The following is a 16,684-nucleotide window of genomic DNA, read 5'->3' on the forward strand; positions in this document are numbered from 1 at the left end:
ACCTGCTCCGCGGTTGTCCAATCAGCGAGCCAGAGGACACTCGGTGGTGTCCCCGCCGTCCAATCAGGGCATAGCGCGAGCTCTGCTCACCTTGACGCCGGTCCTGATTGGAGGGCCGAGCGGCGCAGCAGACAGAGCGAGTACCCCAGCCAATCTAAAGAACTCCCGGTTTGTTATCATAAAATATTCAGCAGCATCTCTCCAGCTGTCTACGACCAGCCTCTGCCGTCGGGCTTCTTCATATTTTTGTTTGTTTGTTTCTTTTTTTTTTAGCGGCAACAGAACAACCTAAAACTTAAACAAACAAAGAAACAAAAACTTTTCAGGCAGAAAATTTTATTTTAAGCATTTTTTTAAAACTATTTTGAAACAATGTGGACCTTTTTGGGAATTGCAACTTTCACGTACATTTATAAAAAGTCCAACATGCTGCTGAATGTGGCTCATAAGGAGCTGCTGCTGATAGCCGCTCTGTTCCTCTCAGCCGGACTGCTGATCTCTTACATTAGATTTGTTCATGGTCACAAACTGTCATTGTCTCAGATAGTTTATTTGCCTCTGAGCGTCTTGTCAGCTCTACCTCTGGTCAAACACTTCATCCCTCAAACTGGAGCTGAAAGCAGCAAGAAAGCAGAGAAGAAGAACACTGAAAAGGTAAGTCAGCAGAGATGCTTTACCTTCTGCTTGTTGGTTCAGTCTGGGTGGGTTTTGTTTCTGTTACTATGAAAAGTCTAGAAAAAGTATTTTTAATTTGCAGAGTAAGAGGACAAGAAGAAGAGCAGAACCGGAGTCCTCCACCTCACAGTATGCCCCACTCTGTGGCCCCTCTGAGGGCCCTGGGCCAGATGTGGTGGTAGTCGGGGCCGGGGTCCTGGGCTCGGCCATGGCGGCCGTCCTGGCCCGGGATGGCAGGAGGGTGACGGTGGTGGAGAGGGACTTGAAGGAGCCAGACAGGATAGTGGGGGAGCTGCTCCAGCCAGGGGGCTTCAGGGCCCTCAGGGACCTGGGACTGGAAGGTCAGTTACTGCTGGGAGAAAACTTTGGATGGTTTGCTAAGCAGAAAGTTATGTTATGTTTTCTCAGAAAATGTGGCAGGACATCACATAGACAAAACAGAAGAGGGAGAGAAAGAAGAGAGAGAAAGGAAGGCAACCACTGACTATATAAAATAAACATATAGAAATCGAACTTATAGAGAATGTGACGTCAGTATTTCTCCTGACCAATCAGAAAACTAATCTGACCTTATGCAGAAAGCACCACAAAGGTCAAACAGATATGAGCCTCAGTCCTGATGAGTCAGATCAGATTCAAAACCTTCAGGCTCATATAATAAGACACATTTTTTCTGAGTCTCACTGACACTGTAAAATAATTTAAATAAATAAATAAATAAATAAAACTCAATTCAGAGGGAAAAAAATGACTGAAACAGAATCACCATTATCTCTCCAAAGGCTGGCACCATTATTAATACTCCTGTTGTAAATATGAGCTACAGGGGAGTGCTTAGTCAGTTTTAACATTCCAGAACAGAGGAGGATACTGAGAGCTTTATTTATTTATTATTTTATCTCTTGTAAACGTGATAACCATGCAAGATTCTGAAAATATTAGTCCACCATCGGCTCAGAGGAATTATACTCAGGGAAACAGAAAGTCATGGTTTCAATAATAATGCGTGTTACATCTAGATTCAAACAGATTGTTAATGGTACTAATATTCATACCATTAGTGATTTTATAAAACAGAATTAATATAAATTGATATGTACATTTTCTCAAATTGAAAGTTGTGTTCTGCTGCAATTTTCAATGTAAGAATAGGTTCTCCGATAAATTGTGGATTTATTTTAAGGCTTTTTCACACATATTCACCAGGAGTGATAACAAATGCATCTGTAACTCTGCTGAATATTACTTCATTTACAATGAGTCTTTAACAAATTTATTTTAATCTACCTTCAGCAGCACAATTTATTGAGTGAAAGTTAATTCTGCCTGACCAGAAAGGTCTTTAGAATGAGCTGCATTAAGGTAGAACAGATAATGAAGGTTGAAGCACTTTAGCGCTTCTGTTGGATCTACTTTTGTTGTTAGACTGATCCTTTGGACATATAAGATGTGATACAGCTCCTCTAGCATTATTCTTGACAAATTTTAATAAAAATAATAAAGTTGACCAGAAACTGAGGTTTCTCCTGTAATAATCTTTATTCAGGATGAAATACAGGATTTGCATAATAGATGGATTATTTGTTGTGCGCATCACCCCAAACTTAGACAAGGCCCTATGCAGAATTTGATCTGGAGGCAACTTCCAATGAAGCTAATTACCCACCATTACAGTTAAAAATGAAACATTATTCATATTTGATCACTGCTTTACTAGACAACTTCATGGTTAATTGTTGAGCCGATGGCAGAGCTTCAGCACAGACTCAGTGGGAACATGGAAAACAGACTAAATGTTATTTTTACAGGTGTTGAAACGGAAGAAAAAGTGTTTAACTTACACAAAAAATATACATTTCTCATCTTATGTGTGAAATTTTAAGCATTCTTGGGCGCCCTCTTCTGGCCTGGAGTCCCTAAGCAGCTGGTTAGTTTGTGTACACCTTGGTGATTGTGGAAGTAGATTAAATTTGGTCGAAGTTTCTTTTCTTTTCATGTCTAAAGATTCATTTCTCCAACCATGAGCAACATGATTAACTAAACAACAGACTTTTTGTATTTTAGCATATTATTTTGAAAAGGCTGCTATCAGGTTTCACCCGGTTTTCCAATTTTGCACCCCATAACCAGGTGTTTATTCAGTCGTGAACCTGCGTTGTGTAACTGTACTGTTTGGCCTCAGGTTCGGTGGAAGGTCTGGACGCCCACCAGGTGAACGGCTATGTGATCCACGACATGGACAGCCAATCAGAGGTGGAGATCCCTTATCCTCAGGAGAAAGGGAGTGTCCAGTGTGGACGAGCTTTCCATCATGGCCGCTTCATAATGGGGCTGAGGAGAGCTGCCATGGCAGAGTCAAAGTAAGCCGAGTCATATCGGTAACTAACTACGACGGCGTATTAGGGCCATCGTAGATTGAAAGGAAAAGGAGGAGGAATTTGTAGATTAATCTCTGGTGTTTTCTAGAAGAAAAAAACTAGGCCATTACTGAGTTTGAAAAGTTGAAAATTGTCTAGGAAAAAACATATAGAATTTTTTTAGATGTTAGATTTACCTCAAAACATTTTAGAAAAAACTTGGGAGTTCCAAAAGTTCAACATTTTGGACTGTTGAAGCTCAAATTAATCTGAGATTAATCTCAGAAATATTCCAGAAAAAAACTTGGAAATTTTCTGACAATCAAGGATAAAAAATGTTCCACTTTCGGAAATTTTCAAAAGTGAAGTCAAAAGCTCTTGAAACTCAAATTTTCAATTTTTTTCTAGAAAATTTCTGAGATTAATCTCAAAATTTCAGTTTTTTCTCACAAATCTTCAACTTTTAGAGTTCACAAATTCTTGGTGGAAATTGACTCATTTTTTTCTGTCTAGAATTACCTTAACATACCATAAAAAATAGTTTTCTTGATTGTCAACTGTTTCATTGCGCCCCCTAGTGTCAGATTCATAGAAGGCACGGTGAGCAGCTTGCTGGAGGAGGATGGCTGTGTAACTGGAGTCCAGTATAAAGATAAAGAAACCGGAGACATCAAGGTGTCTGCTTTAAATCTCATATTTCCCTCTCATCCTGCGGGAGGAACCTTCTAACCGCGTCGCCGTGTTTCCTGTAGGAAATCCACGCCGGGCTGACCGTGGTGGCCGACGGCTGCTTCTCCAAATTCAGGAAGAGTCTGGTGTCAGGGAAAGCTCGCATCTCCTCTCACTTCGTCGGGTGCCTCATGAAGGTAGGAAGAGCAGAACCTTTTAATCAGAGCTACTCGTGGAACAACATTCTCAATTCTGCTACTACATGCTTAGCATTGAGATGCTAAGTTAGTCTTGAATAAAGACTAAATTAGAGAGAGGCTAACTCCAGTGTGATACAGAAGCTCCTTTGTCGTCCGTTGCTGTTTGCAGATGTCCTTTGTGCGTCAGGTTTATGGGTGTACCAGAAACATGCAACTTCAAAGGTTCCAACTGGAACTTTTGAATGTAAAAAAACGGGGGTTTTCAGTCAACATTTTAAACATTTGCCATAAACATTGTTTTCCACATTTATTCAACCAAAAATTAAAGCTGTGCCAGAAGCCCAAGAGAGAAAAGAGAAGAAAGAAAAATAATCCAAATATTAAAATTGTTTGATTGATTTAATTTCTACTCTGACTGCTGATTTGAGCCAGCCTAGATTGCACTGGTTCGCTTGGAACCCCTTCCTGTATTATCAAGGTCAACGCACAGCTGCCTTATTGGAATTGCATGTTCTCTTGTGTTTCCCATTTTTAAGGGAGGCTACTAGAAATGGTTTTTGTTTTCATACAAAAAAGTGGGAAAACAAAGCAATTAGCAAACACCTGGAACTAAGTATCTTTTGAGCTCATCATACAAACCACTTCTCAGTGTAACACTATAGCAGAAAGAAACTAAGAGCTAATGGAGCAGCAGTGCTGTGAAGACACACTGAAGACAGAAGATCGGAAAAAACAACAGAGCCATTTGAGACAGATGCACAATTTTAAGGTGAGAAAGTACAAAGTCACATTTTTGGAAATGTCTAGAGCATTTCTAAAAAAACTGAGGGTAACATATTTACTCTATTGTGCTACAAAATAACACTGTGGGTATGGAAAATACATAACACTGGCCTTTTAGAAATGTTTTCAATATTCATTTACAGAAATTGTTAGGCGTGTCAATAAATGTGACACTGCGATTTTACTGAAAAACAAAAATAACTTTTCGATATATTATGTTTATTTGTTTTATCCCCATGGGGCTTATGTCTTCAAATCAAAGTTTGTAGTTCATTACATTTTTAGTGTACGGTTATGCAGCTTCAGCAGTTTGTGCACAATTTTGCAACTATTAAAGGTAAATAAATGTGGATGATGTTGCATATAAGCAAAATCTGAACTGCAGTGAAAATGATCATTAATGGAATTTATTTATTACGTGTTAATTTAAGAAAAGGAGCTTCTAGCTTCTGTGGGAACAGAACCAAAAGGTTTAAAAGGACATGTCCACCATTAAACCAGTATCTTCTGCTGCTCCAACAGGACTGTCCCCAGTTCAAGGCCAATCACGCAGAGCTGGTGCTGGCCAACCCCAACCCGGTGCTCATCTACCAGATCTCCTCCTCTCACACCAGGGTGCTGGTGGACATCAGAGGGGAGATGCCTCGTGACCTTCCAGGGTACATGGCTGAGAGGATACACCCACAGCTACCAGGTAGGTCCTGCTCAGAGCGTTCCATTCTGGATTATTTATTGGTTTAATAATCCTATACCTGAAATCAAGACTGTGGTTGGAAAATACAAAATACTGCCCCTTTAAATTAATTGTGAGAAGGGGGGGTAAAAGTTATCAAAGTAATCATGACAATTACAACAACAAAAAAAAAAAATTACATATTTTGGTTCAAAACGTCCTAAAGAAACAACTAAATTGACAAAATTTCCGATTTACAAACATTTAACATGAATTGCCACAAGACGTAAAGATCAGGATTTGACGTTTTCTCAGCTGAAACATCAAAGCCACAGTATCAAAGCAGCGACTCCGATGACCTCAGAGTCCCACTGCGCCGCCGATGCACTGAGAAAGAACAGGCTTCCTACTCCCCGGTTGTTCCCAGAATGCACCTGTGTGCTTTCATCCAGCTGATGGACCTCCTGTGCTCTCCCTTTCTCCCTTTCTCCCGTTCTGCAGAGCATTTAAAGGAGCCTTTCATGGAGGCGCTGCAGAACGACCGCCTCAGGTCCATGCCCGCCAGCTTCCTCCCTCCTGCCCCCGTCAACAAGCCAGGTACTGAAGTCTATCCATCGCTTTCTGCTGCCACTTTTAACCCAGGAAAACACACATTTAAACTCAGATGTGTTTGTTTTAATAATACTAAGGCCTCCCTAGCCGTTTTCCTGAAATTTCGTAGAATTTCAAGGTTAAATCAAACATTTTCTACTATTTTCAAAGTTTTTTTTATAGTAAAATACTTTAAGGATGCCCAGATTTTTTTTCATATTGTTTGTTTTACTTAACATAATGGATGTCTGAACGTTAGAGGACATGCTGAGAATTTCAGAATAGAAAATCCTTTGTTGTCCCACTGGCTGCGTTTCCATTGGCCATGTAGTTGCACAATTTGACATTTCGAAACTGTATTCGCTTAATGGAAATACACCAATATTTGCTAAAATGTTTTGATGCTAGGATGAGGTGTTTTTTTTTTTTTTTTTTTGGCTGCATCAAAACTGCAATGGAAACCCTTTTTTCACGTCACGCAGGTCACATGATCAACAGCTAGACGTAGTTACTGCCAGAAATCCTAAGATTTTATATTTGGACACCCCTGTGTTTTCTTTTCTTTCTTGTTTTTTTTTTAGCACTTTTAAGTGAAAACTAAATATAGTTAGCTTACATTTAGGCAGAAACATTTTCTTCACAGAAAAACTGAACTAAAACAAAGTCAGCCCCCTCCCCCACCTGTTTCTTTATCATCCTGGGAGTGAGGGGGGTCTAGCTGCTGGAATGAGACATTAGTAGGAGAACAACACAGACTGAGCTGTGCGTCTTTTTCCAGGTGTGCTCCTCCTGGGCGACGCCTACAACATGAGGCATCCTCTGACGGGGGGCGGGATGAGCGTTGCCCTTAACGACGTGTGCATCTGGAGGGTCCTGCTCAGGAACCTTCCGGATCTGTACGACGACGCGGCTTTATTACAGGTGATTATTTAATGTTCCTCTCACTGGGAATTAAAAAAAAAACCAAAACAAACCATAGTCAGAGTTGGAAGAAGAGGAAGATGATGGTGTTGGCGCTGACATAAATCACACGGCCGTGTCCAGAGCCTGCGGTCGGTTGATTTTCCAGGATCAAACCTGAGCAGGAGAGATTCAGGCTGACTCTATATTTGGACTGAGCTGCATCATGTTTTATTAAACTGGGCTGAAGGTGGGAGACTGCAGACCAGTGTGCAATTTAACAACCTGTGTTTTTACACCCCTCCCTTCTTCTTCTTTCTCTTCCTCCCAACAGGCGAAGAAAAAATTCCACTGGGAACGCAAGTCATCACATTCTTTTGTAGTGAACGTGTTGGCCCAGGCTCTGTACGAACTGTTTGCAGCCACCGACGGTGAGTCACCACCTCGCCCTGCAGCCAACAGCACATGAGGGGAAATGCAGCAACGATATGAAATGTTGGAGACAGACATGATCTGAATCTGTGTTTGTGTTGGGTTTCATCAGATTCTCTCCATGAGCTGAGGAAGGCCTGCTTCCAGTACTTTAAACTGGGCGGATCGTGCATCACTGGGCCCATTGGACTCCTCTCAGTGTAAGTAGCAAACATGCACAGATGCAGCTTTCACATGTTGCTGCCTTCCAAAAATAATGGCCTCTTGCAATTTTTGCCAAAAGTAATTTAGTTTTTGCCTAAATTGTTTTCTGGCAAAGAATAGGTGGTGATTTCATTTTTTGCAAAAATCACTGTTGACAACAAAAAAAAAAGGACTTGGCCTATTATTCTAGGAAGGTGACAATATTGTACAAGGTATAGCACACTCGCATATGATATTGTTTCTTTACATATAGTTTCTTTAAAATCAGAATTAAACATTGAAAACTTTTTTTGCTTTCACAGCCTGTCGCCTAAACCCATGACCCTGATTGGTCACTTCTTTGCCGTGGCGCTGTACGCAATCTACTTCAACTTCAAGTCGGAATCCTGGAGCACGAAACCTCGAGCGCTGTTTAAGAGCGCCGCCATCTTGTACCGGGCCTGCACCGTCATGTTCCCCCTCGTCTACTCTGAACTCCAGTACCTGGTCTACTAAAGAGCACAACATGAGGACATAACAACCAAACTGTGTGTGTGTGTGTGTGTGTGTGTGTGTGTGTGTGTGTGTGTGTGTGGTCCTCCCTCCAAAGCTTCTGTGTTTGTGCCATAGTGCTGGTGACAATCACATCGGTTACATATATCTACTGACAACAGATCTGCTTTATGGCAGACATTTTGACTTGAGAGCAGGACAAGCGCATTTGTTTTTAACTGCTGCCCACTTCTGCATCCGTGCGTGTTGGTTGTTGCACTAAAGCAGAACGCTCTTGTCCCACTTTTTAACTTTATGGACTAATTAAACAGGAAGGCCGTCCTGTGATCAAGAAGCCCTTATTGCTGCAAAGTTTATTTGGGATGTAGTCTAGCATAGCGTCTACCACTTTTCTATATATTATTGTGCCGTTTTATTTTTGTAGTGAATGAAAAACTGATTTTTGTATTTTAAATTGAAAGCACAGTGATGGGAAGGCCAAACTGAAGGCCTTTCTGATGACCTTTGTACTCTTCCCCCCCAAGAAAATGCCTTGATACGTTCAGCTGTTGCTGAACAAATGTCCTACGTTAGTTTTAAGTCAAACGTTTGGCATTTCTCCAAGTTTCCCGGCTTTGTCCGGCTGGATTTTGTGTGTGTGTATATATATTTAGTGAAAAAGGGTTAGGTCATGGGATAAAGCTAAAAAAAAAAAAATTACAAGACAAAACATTTTTAATAAATTCTTCTACTTTAATGGTCTCTGGGTTGTTGTCTTTTTATTTATAAAATGGCAATACATAGTACAAATCATCTACAGTATGTTTAAAGTATTCATCAGTTGTGTCTGTTGTTCAGTTGAGGTGAATGTCTGTAGAGAAATCACCTGAATTTTAAGATCTTCCATAAAGCTGCAGCTAAGGCGTTAACAAATATTATATACGACCAGCAGAGGGCGCACTCACACATACATTCTTGCTTTGAAGCAGATCAGGTCACAACTAGATTAAGGCACCATGTTGTGCTTTAGAATTAAAATTCAGGAACTGGTATATAATGTATGCAGGATGTTTTAGAATAAATATGCTTCGAGCTTCGCGACAGAGACCCTTCTCCTCTCGTCCCCCCAAAATTAAAACACCAGATACTCTTCTTTTTACGAGGCAAATGCAGAAAACCTTTTTTCAATATCTAAGGATTTACACACCCATTTTCAACAATATAAAAATACGACTTCATTTAATTAAAATATTGCAAATAAAAAGTAATTTTTCAAAACCATTAAAAAACAACAACATTTTGACCTATAAGTTTTAGTTCGTGTGATAAAAAGTTCACCGCTATTTTAAACCAACACACATCAGCATATAATTGTCAAGAGGAAGGAAAAAAATACATTTACTTCTCAAAATTACGTCAAGTATGTGCGTAAATTACTCAATTTACAGGCGTAACTAAAGATAAACCCCTTAGGATAAACTTAGGATAAACCCCCACCAGCTTCACACAGTTAGAGGCAGAAACCTGCACACATTCGCCTTGAAACAGCAGAAACAGCTGCTAAATGTCCTAAAGGCTGAGAAACAACTTACCTTTACAGGAAAACCCTTTATCCTCCATTATATTGGCCAGGTTAGCTTAGCATTCATATCAGGAACTAGCTGTCTGAGGTGATTGGCAGCACTAAGACCCTCTCCCTGGCTCTGATTGGTCACTGGGACCAGCACTTTTTTTGTGTCACGCTGTCAGGACATAGTGAAAGTTTTAACAAGTATAATGGGGGAAAGAAAAACAACAACTTTTGAGTTGTGTGCATGATTAGTGATCTCTGTTCAGAGAGATTTAGTATTTCTTTCAGTACATTGTCATTTTTATGTTATTTCAATTTTATTTTTTAATTTTTATTCCAGACCTAAAGGAAAGCACCTTGACACCATACTCACCGTTTTACAGATTGTTTATTAAAGTTATATACACACTGCAGCTCCAATACCTTCCAATGAAGGTCTTCATTTGACGACATGGATACATACTCAAAAATTACACACAGGTTGTACTAATTGGAATGAGTTCCTTGCACTGGATTTTATTTATGGTATACAGATGTACACCATAATTTAAAATGTGTTTTTTGTAAGAAGAGAAGCAGCAGCATTTACCGCCCACTTAAAACTGTATGCTACTTTGTGCAGGTTAAAGATAAAACAGAAGAGAAGAATCAGAAATGCAGAGATCTCGCTGGTTACAACAATTACTTCAGCTTTATTAGTATTTGTACATCACTGATACAATGCTCTGGTGAAATTAAAGAGGTAACCATATTTACTTGCTGTGACTTTCTACGTGGACACAAATACTGGCGTGGAAGACCAGGGGGGAGGGGCGGGGAAAAAAAGAAAAAAGGGAAGTCAGGACTCTATGGGGAAGTGTTATGTTGTTCTCCCACGTTTATTATGTGCATCTGCCTCAGACTCACCTGGCGACCATCTGCGGAGAGAAACCGAGACCTGCTGCTGTCTTTAAAACATTTCATCCCCAAACGTTACATCCTCAGAGTAATCCTCGTCCTTCCAGAGAGCACTAGGACATTTTCCTGTTGATATTGGTAGCAGCAAGCTTTCTAGTAACAATTAACAGGAAAGGAAAAAAATATATACTGTACAGCTACTTCTAAGATAATCTAAGAACCTGGCCTTGACGCTTTTGAACCAGATTAAAGTGCTAAAAGCAACCCATTGATTCACACTTTATTATATATATATATATTTATATAGCATAATGTATTTATATATATATATATATTGCAACAAATCTACTATTTTACCATTAATTTACAGGGTAATATACAATATATAGTAACAGCTGAAATATCAGCACAAATATATCACTGTCACACTCAACAGCAAAATATATATGATTATATAAAGTTATATAATCATATATACAATATATAATTGTCATATATGCATGTAAAACAGGTAACCACATCTCAGGCCTTCAAATGATACCCAGAGAAGCAATTATGTGTCAAGACGTAAAAGCTTTACACGTTCCTCTCTCTCTTTCTCCAAACGGTGGCTGAAGAGTCGCCGCCCGGCGGGGTTATTTGAGGTCACAGGACAGTTTATTTGCATATTCCACAAATCTATTGCAACACGTTACTGTCTACGAAACAGTAGAGCCAGCGTCCGGCCGGCAGCTGGACTCACACGTACACCCACTGAACGGAACGCTACGACGACGGGTGGTCTGGTTATAGCTATGTGCTTTCAGATGGTGTGCTATGGACAGTGAACGACAGGACTACGACACACGATACTCAATAAGTTAAGCCTGAAGGGAGGAGGGAGCGGAGGACACAGTCACCCCTCTCCCTTTCACCTACACACAGAGCAAGTGTTCACTCGCTTTAGCGTCATTGGTTCCTGATGCGGACGCGTTTTTTTAATTTAATTTAATTTTTTTTTGTAAGTTCACCACGAGTCACCACTTTTGACACTCCACGATCAAGAGAAATGGAATGTGTTCGGTTTCCTCCGACTGAGTCTCTCTCCGTAACGGCTGACAGCACAGTGAGTTGGAGTTCTAGCTGGGATCCCAGAAGGTGGTGGTGGTGTGGTGATGTGGGGGTGGATTCCTTGAGGTTCTTCAGAGTTCTGATGCACTATTTGCACCAGGTGGGGCAGCTTTCCTTTCTTGCAGCAGTCCCAAACCTCAGCCTCAGGAAGTCCAGTTGCCCTTAGCGACTGCGCGGTCCCTACCCTGCTTCCCTTGCATTTCTCCTCGTACTCTCCCTACTCTGCAAAGACGCCGCACAGGGCTGCAATAAGATACACACAGAGGTTTATTTTTCACAAAGAAAAACAAAAAAAACAAAGGAAAATAAAACAAAGCTCCTTAATAACTGCAGTAGTTAACGCACAACAAGCATCCATTAGCTGGCCTCCAGACAGGGGAGCAGCTGGTGGTGTGCAGTTAGGTTTAGGATGTTGCCACTGTTCTGAAGGAGGACCGCTCCCTGGGTTTAGTCCTGTGTGTAGGACTTGTTTTTTTCCCCCTGTGTTGCAGCAGGTTTGTTATTCAAAAGCCCACACCTCGATGTCCTGCACAAAGAAGTCCTCCTTCTTGGAGAGCATTGGGTTCCCAAAGGTTTTACAGGAGTGGCTCCGGCCGTGGTACAGGTCTCCATCCAGCCACAGGCCGAACTCACCGCTGGAACAGAACACACACACACACACACAGGAGGCACTTTACACAGCTGGCTGGCACTGCGAGTACTCAGGTTCACTTCTGTAGAAGAGATGTGGTAAATCTAAGCTACATTTCCAGTTAGGAGATTTCGTCCGCTTAGGGATGAACATTTATTGTACCATTTATCATTTATCAGGATAAATTTCTCATCATGATATGAAACTGATCATGTTCTCGTGTTTGTGGGGCTATGACTGCGGTGTCATGCAGTCACAGCCATACAGCTAAAAACAATAGTAAGAAATAAAGTTTTTAATCGTAATTATCATCCAGCCAATCAGCTGCCAGACTCATGTTTGAAGTGATATTTTGTGGTACAACTCATTATAGTACCACAAAATATCATGACAAAACTCTAAGTCCATATCAGCCACATCTACATTCACTGATAGTGGAGATGAATGTTACTCATTTTAGTTCCTCTGAGAGTGGAATAAATATGCTATAAACAACTTCAATGACTTATAAAAATGGAGAATTGGGTGAAAAATATAGCTGTCCTGGGCTTAAAAATAAAATCTACTATTTTTTTTTCACAACAAAGTCAATCTTAGTGCATTTTTTTCTCACCTCTTTCCCTTAAAAACAAATTATAAATCACAACAAACATTTTCAAAAACATGCTTTTCCTTCTGTGAGTTGCCCTGAATTCTAAGTCCAAATAAGTGAACATGTTTTTCAAACATGATGCCAGTGATGACCTCACTCTGAACTACTGAAAACCCAGACAGTGCAGTGGTGGAAAAAACCAAACAAACCCAAAGACACCCTTACTGACAGTGGCCACTGCGTGAGGCGGGGTGTACCTTCTATGAGTCAACAATCCGTTACAGCGAGTCTTATTTGTCAGATTAAATGTACATTTTGAAAATAACGCTTAAGCAGGTATTAGTATACTTTACATTAAGCTTACAGTTCTGTTTTTAAAAATAGTTTTGTTTTTTTTATTGGTCTGATGTAATATTCTAATTTTAACTGCCATGTTTACGATTAGCTACAAGTAGAAAATTACTACAGCAAATAGAAAATCAAGGCTTTCAAACATCCATCTGTGTGCAATTAATGAATTTTTTAGGTTCTTCTGGAGTCGGATTTCATTTTAAATTAAACCAAGAAGTGAGCAGTATCATCTGATCGACAGAATGAGATCATATTCAGTTCCTATAGTTCAGATCGTCTGGTTTCTGGCTTACCTTCCTCCACCAAAAGCCAAAGAGTCCATGTCTCCTTTAATGAAAAACATGTTGTCACCTGTCCATTTGTATACCTGTGGACAGAGCAGGTGTTCAGCCATGTTTTAGTTGCCATCACATGCAGAAGACCAAATCAAGATTTAGAAGAGAACAGCTCTTATTGGTGAACAAAAAAAGCTAGGATTTAGAAAAAGAGCATAAAAGGTTTTGCATTTGTCCTTTGCTGATACGTTTTCATTTCAGGAAGTCTACCCGACTCCCTTTACTGTCACAAATCAAACCTCCAGTTCCTCTAAATAACTTTTAAAAAGGCCCAAAATCTTTTCAAATACGAGAGCATGACACCGAGTCGACGCTGTACCTCAAACTCTGGATTGAAGGTAAAGAGGAAGGTCTCTCCTGTGCCGTAAAAGCCATCGCTGACTTTAAAGGGTTCAGATGCAAGTGCACCAAATACCTGAGAAAACACACAGAGACTGTGAGCAGAGGCAGAAACAGATCTGAAATATTAATACGCTGTGCAGCAGCTTTTCTGCTCACCTGACCGTCGCTGTCCTTAATGACCAGCAGGACCGGAGTGTCCTGGCCCTGCATGGTTCTGTACAGCGTCTTAATGCTCATGCCGTGCTTTGACGTGCCAAACGCCAGCGTCCAGGGGTAACCGATGGTCCGTGGGGGGAGATTCCTGGCAAGCTGTGTGTGTGTGTGTGTGTGTGGAACACACAGTGATAAAGGAATCATGACGGGGAAAAAAAGAAAAGAAAAAGACACAGAAGCAGTGAAAAGGCCACAGCCACCAACGCTCAATTACATGTGTGGTGACATTTTAACACCGTCTGGAGTTTAAAGCAGAGTAACGGCGCTTCAAACGTGGCGCTCAGCCACGAGAGAAGGAAGAGGAGCGGGCCTTCATCAGAGAGACACACTGAAAGATGAACGGCGGCTGTTTGGATGGGGAGACAGAGCCGACAGACGTGGTGGAGGAAGAGGGAAGTGTACACACTTCATTTCTAACAGCCGCATAAAAAAGCCACAGACTAGAGTCTGCAGATGAACCGATCTGATATTAATATCTGTATTGGCCCACATACTGAAAAAATTATTTAGATGAGGTATTGGTGGCAATGTGCCTGATCCGTAAGAGCACATCTGTTCAGTCTAATTCTATACTTTGTGCTCTGAGCGACGTCATGCTATAATGTTTATTCTACATTATATTTAGAATTCCTAACAATTTCTGAACCATTTGGAAGAAATTTTGTTGATTTTTATATATTTTACCAAAGTAGTCAAACTATTGTTTTCGTCAGTTTTATTACTACTTATTTTATACTGGCTGTTATTCTCCTTATTGCTGAACACATTAAAGTTGTTTGACCAAGGTTGCGAAGCTGTTGGTGTTAATCTAATAAATATGTAATTCAGTTAATTTATGTCTGTGTTTAAAAAGAAAAAACAACAACAGGTATTTTAATCTAATTCAGCAAGATTGGTATCACCGATAATAAACCTCAGATGTCTGCATCGGTATTGAAAGTGAAAAAATTGGATTGGTGCACCTCAACTACAGAGTGGAAATATTGTTACAGCTTTTAATCTTAAACGGCTCAAGAGATTTGCTAGTTTATGGGCAGTTTTATGTACACTTTAATTATTTATCATTCAAAAACACTAATCTGCTTATTTAGTTGCATCTGCATTTGCTTCACCAAGTAATTAGCCAGGTTCTTTAGTGTCTATGCAAGGACTGGTTGGGTGTGGGTGTTCCTGCTGAATGTCGTCACTAAGCAACCAAACAGCAGCTGGATTTGTAGAAGCAGAGATGTTGCAGCATCTATCCCCCAAACACAACGATGAAACACAGCTGACCGAAGAACAAGGTTTTCACATTTTATCTTTTCACAAACTTACATGTATTTTATTTGAACCTTTTGTGGTCCAATGAAAAAAAAAAAAAATGATAGGAGCTTCAGGTAAAGTTTAAATGATTTCTTTTTTTTTTCTGCCACAGAGTCTCAGTTGGACTTTGACTGGGCCATTCTCTTCTGTGGAACACGGAGCATGTTGGAGTGTTTGTTCAGGCAAATGCGACAGAAGTCAGATGGTTTTGTCCAAACGCTGCACATATTGGACATTTTCATGATAATGAACAGCCATGATAATGTCCATATGTTATACTAAATCAGATGTGCATCCCGTTTCCAAAGCGACTGCAGTCTAAACAGTCATGGCGCAATTTTTCAGACTTTTATGTCATTGATGTGAGACGTGCATCGTAATTCTGCCCCTGGACAATTAAAAATGTTTCAAAGCCACATAAAATAAAACTTTGATATAAGGCCTTTTCTATTAGTTGTGTTTCTATCAGCTTCCTTCATCTTGTTATGATCTTGTGATGATACTGTTAGTGAATAACTTTAAAAACAATTCACGGTCGGCAGCATTAGTTCAGTAAACGGTGTGCTGCTGTGTGAAGTCATCTTTCTTCTGCTTTTTATTCTTCTCCATTTTGTTATTATATAATGTAAACATTGTGATGCAAACAAATTAAAGCAGAATAAAACTTAAAACATTCTTCTGCATATGCAGGTCTCTTTGGGCTTGTAAGCCGTCCACTCAGAAGTCTGATTACGGTCACAGGAATTGAACATCAATGCTTTCTGCAGGCGTCACCAACTTAGATTTAAAATGCTTTGAGACCTTTAAGGTTTTATGAATGGAATTTAAAACCTAGATTGCTACAGAAATGCACAAATTTCAGTGGGTTGGTGATAAATTTGCACTTACCCATGATAGGATGCAAAAAACAGGTAGTTTTTTGCATCCTAGCAAGGACATGTCAGCAGTAGGTTAGCGTTAGCCTCAGCCATTTCTACTCACAGACAGCAGAAAAAAATGTCTGAGTGCGGCTTAAACTTTTACCTGACAGAAATGTTTCACGAAGAAAAAAACACTACATGTACATGACTTAAAATATGACTCAATGACAAAATTGGACAAAATATAGAGACCTGTGACTAATGCATTTAATGCCAACTTGCTTAATTTTATATCTACAAACATTAGATGAGACTTTTTAAAGGATGAGGAGACCCTGATCAAGACCCGCTGCTTGAAAGTAGCCTAAAAGTAAACCAACTACAACTCTGTCTATTATATTTATTGTAATAAAGGAAATGACGGAGTGAAACAGCGAGTACACACCAAGTACACACCAAGCTATCATCACAAAGGCTAAATGCTGGTAACGTCCAGCTCGTATGTGATGGATGTTTCATGCTTCAC

The 16,684-nt window shown here is 40.1% G+C and overlaps 2 protein-coding genes across 7 annotated transcripts in view; one reads left to right on the forward strand and one right to left on the reverse strand.

The window, feature by feature from the left end:
* The first annotated feature begins 201 nt into the window (after window positions 1–201).
* sqlea (squalene epoxidase a) lies at window positions 202–16,677 on the forward strand. 2 transcript variants are annotated; one of them, XM_044117137.1, is made up of 12 exons: window positions 202–654; window positions 758–1,016; window positions 2,858–3,035; window positions 3,611–3,707; window positions 3,785–3,898; window positions 5,207–5,378; window positions 5,859–5,954; window positions 6,727–6,869; window positions 7,183–7,279; window positions 7,393–7,480; window positions 7,787–8,023; window positions 14,093–16,677. In XM_044117137.1, exons 1-11 carry the CDS (start codon window positions 373–375, stop codon window positions 7,977–7,979), a joined length of 1,719 nt encoding a protein of 572 aa, XP_043973072.1. In that variant the 5' UTR covers window positions 202–372; the 3' UTR covers window positions 7,980–8,023; window positions 14,093–16,677. The 2 variants fall into 2 exon arrangements, with proteins under 2 accessions (XP_043973072.1, XP_043973071.1); XM_044117136.1 differs by lacking the exon at window positions 14,093–16,677 and having other exon boundaries at window positions 7,787–8,712.
* Window positions 10,191–16,684, reverse strand: part of oxr1a (oxidation resistance 1a) — a 171,335-nt gene continuing 164,841 nt past the window's right edge. For all 5 annotated transcript variants that reach the window (XM_044117133.1, XM_044117132.1, XM_044117131.1 and 2 more), the window contains 4 exons: window positions 13,940–14,092; window positions 13,761–13,856; window positions 13,400–13,473; window positions 10,191–12,167 (listed from right to left, as the gene is read on the reverse strand). In XM_044117133.1, coding sequence (XP_043973068.1) covers window positions 12,032–12,167; window positions 13,400–13,473; window positions 13,761–13,856; window positions 13,940–14,092 — 459 coding nt within the window. In that variant the 3' untranslated portion in view covers window positions 10,191–12,031. The remainder of the gene's footprint in view (window positions 12,168–13,399; window positions 13,474–13,760; window positions 13,857–13,939; window positions 14,093–16,684) is intronic.

This window comes from Gambusia affinis, linkage group LG05, assembly GCF_019740435.1.
Source record: "Gambusia affinis linkage group LG05, SWU_Gaff_1.0, whole genome shotgun sequence".
NCBI lineage: Eukaryota > Metazoa > Chordata > Actinopteri > Cyprinodontiformes > Poeciliidae > Gambusia > Gambusia affinis.

What these genes read in the sequence shown, in the direction of transcription:
- sqlea (XM_044117137.1), top strand. Translation starts at nt 373, where the DNA reads ATGTGGACCTTTTTGGGAATTGCAACTTTCACGTACATTTATAAAAAG. An exon ending in CAGGGACCTGGGACTGGAAG is followed by an intron (nt 1,017 to 2,857) that starts GTCAGTTACTGC and finishes GTTTGGCCTCAG; the next exon opens with GTTCGGTGGAAGGTCTGGAC. An exon ending in AAGAAACCGGAGACATCAAG is followed by an intron (nt 3,708 to 3,784) that starts GTGTCTGCTTTA and finishes TGTTTCCTGTAG; the next exon opens with GAAATCCACGCCGGGCTGAC.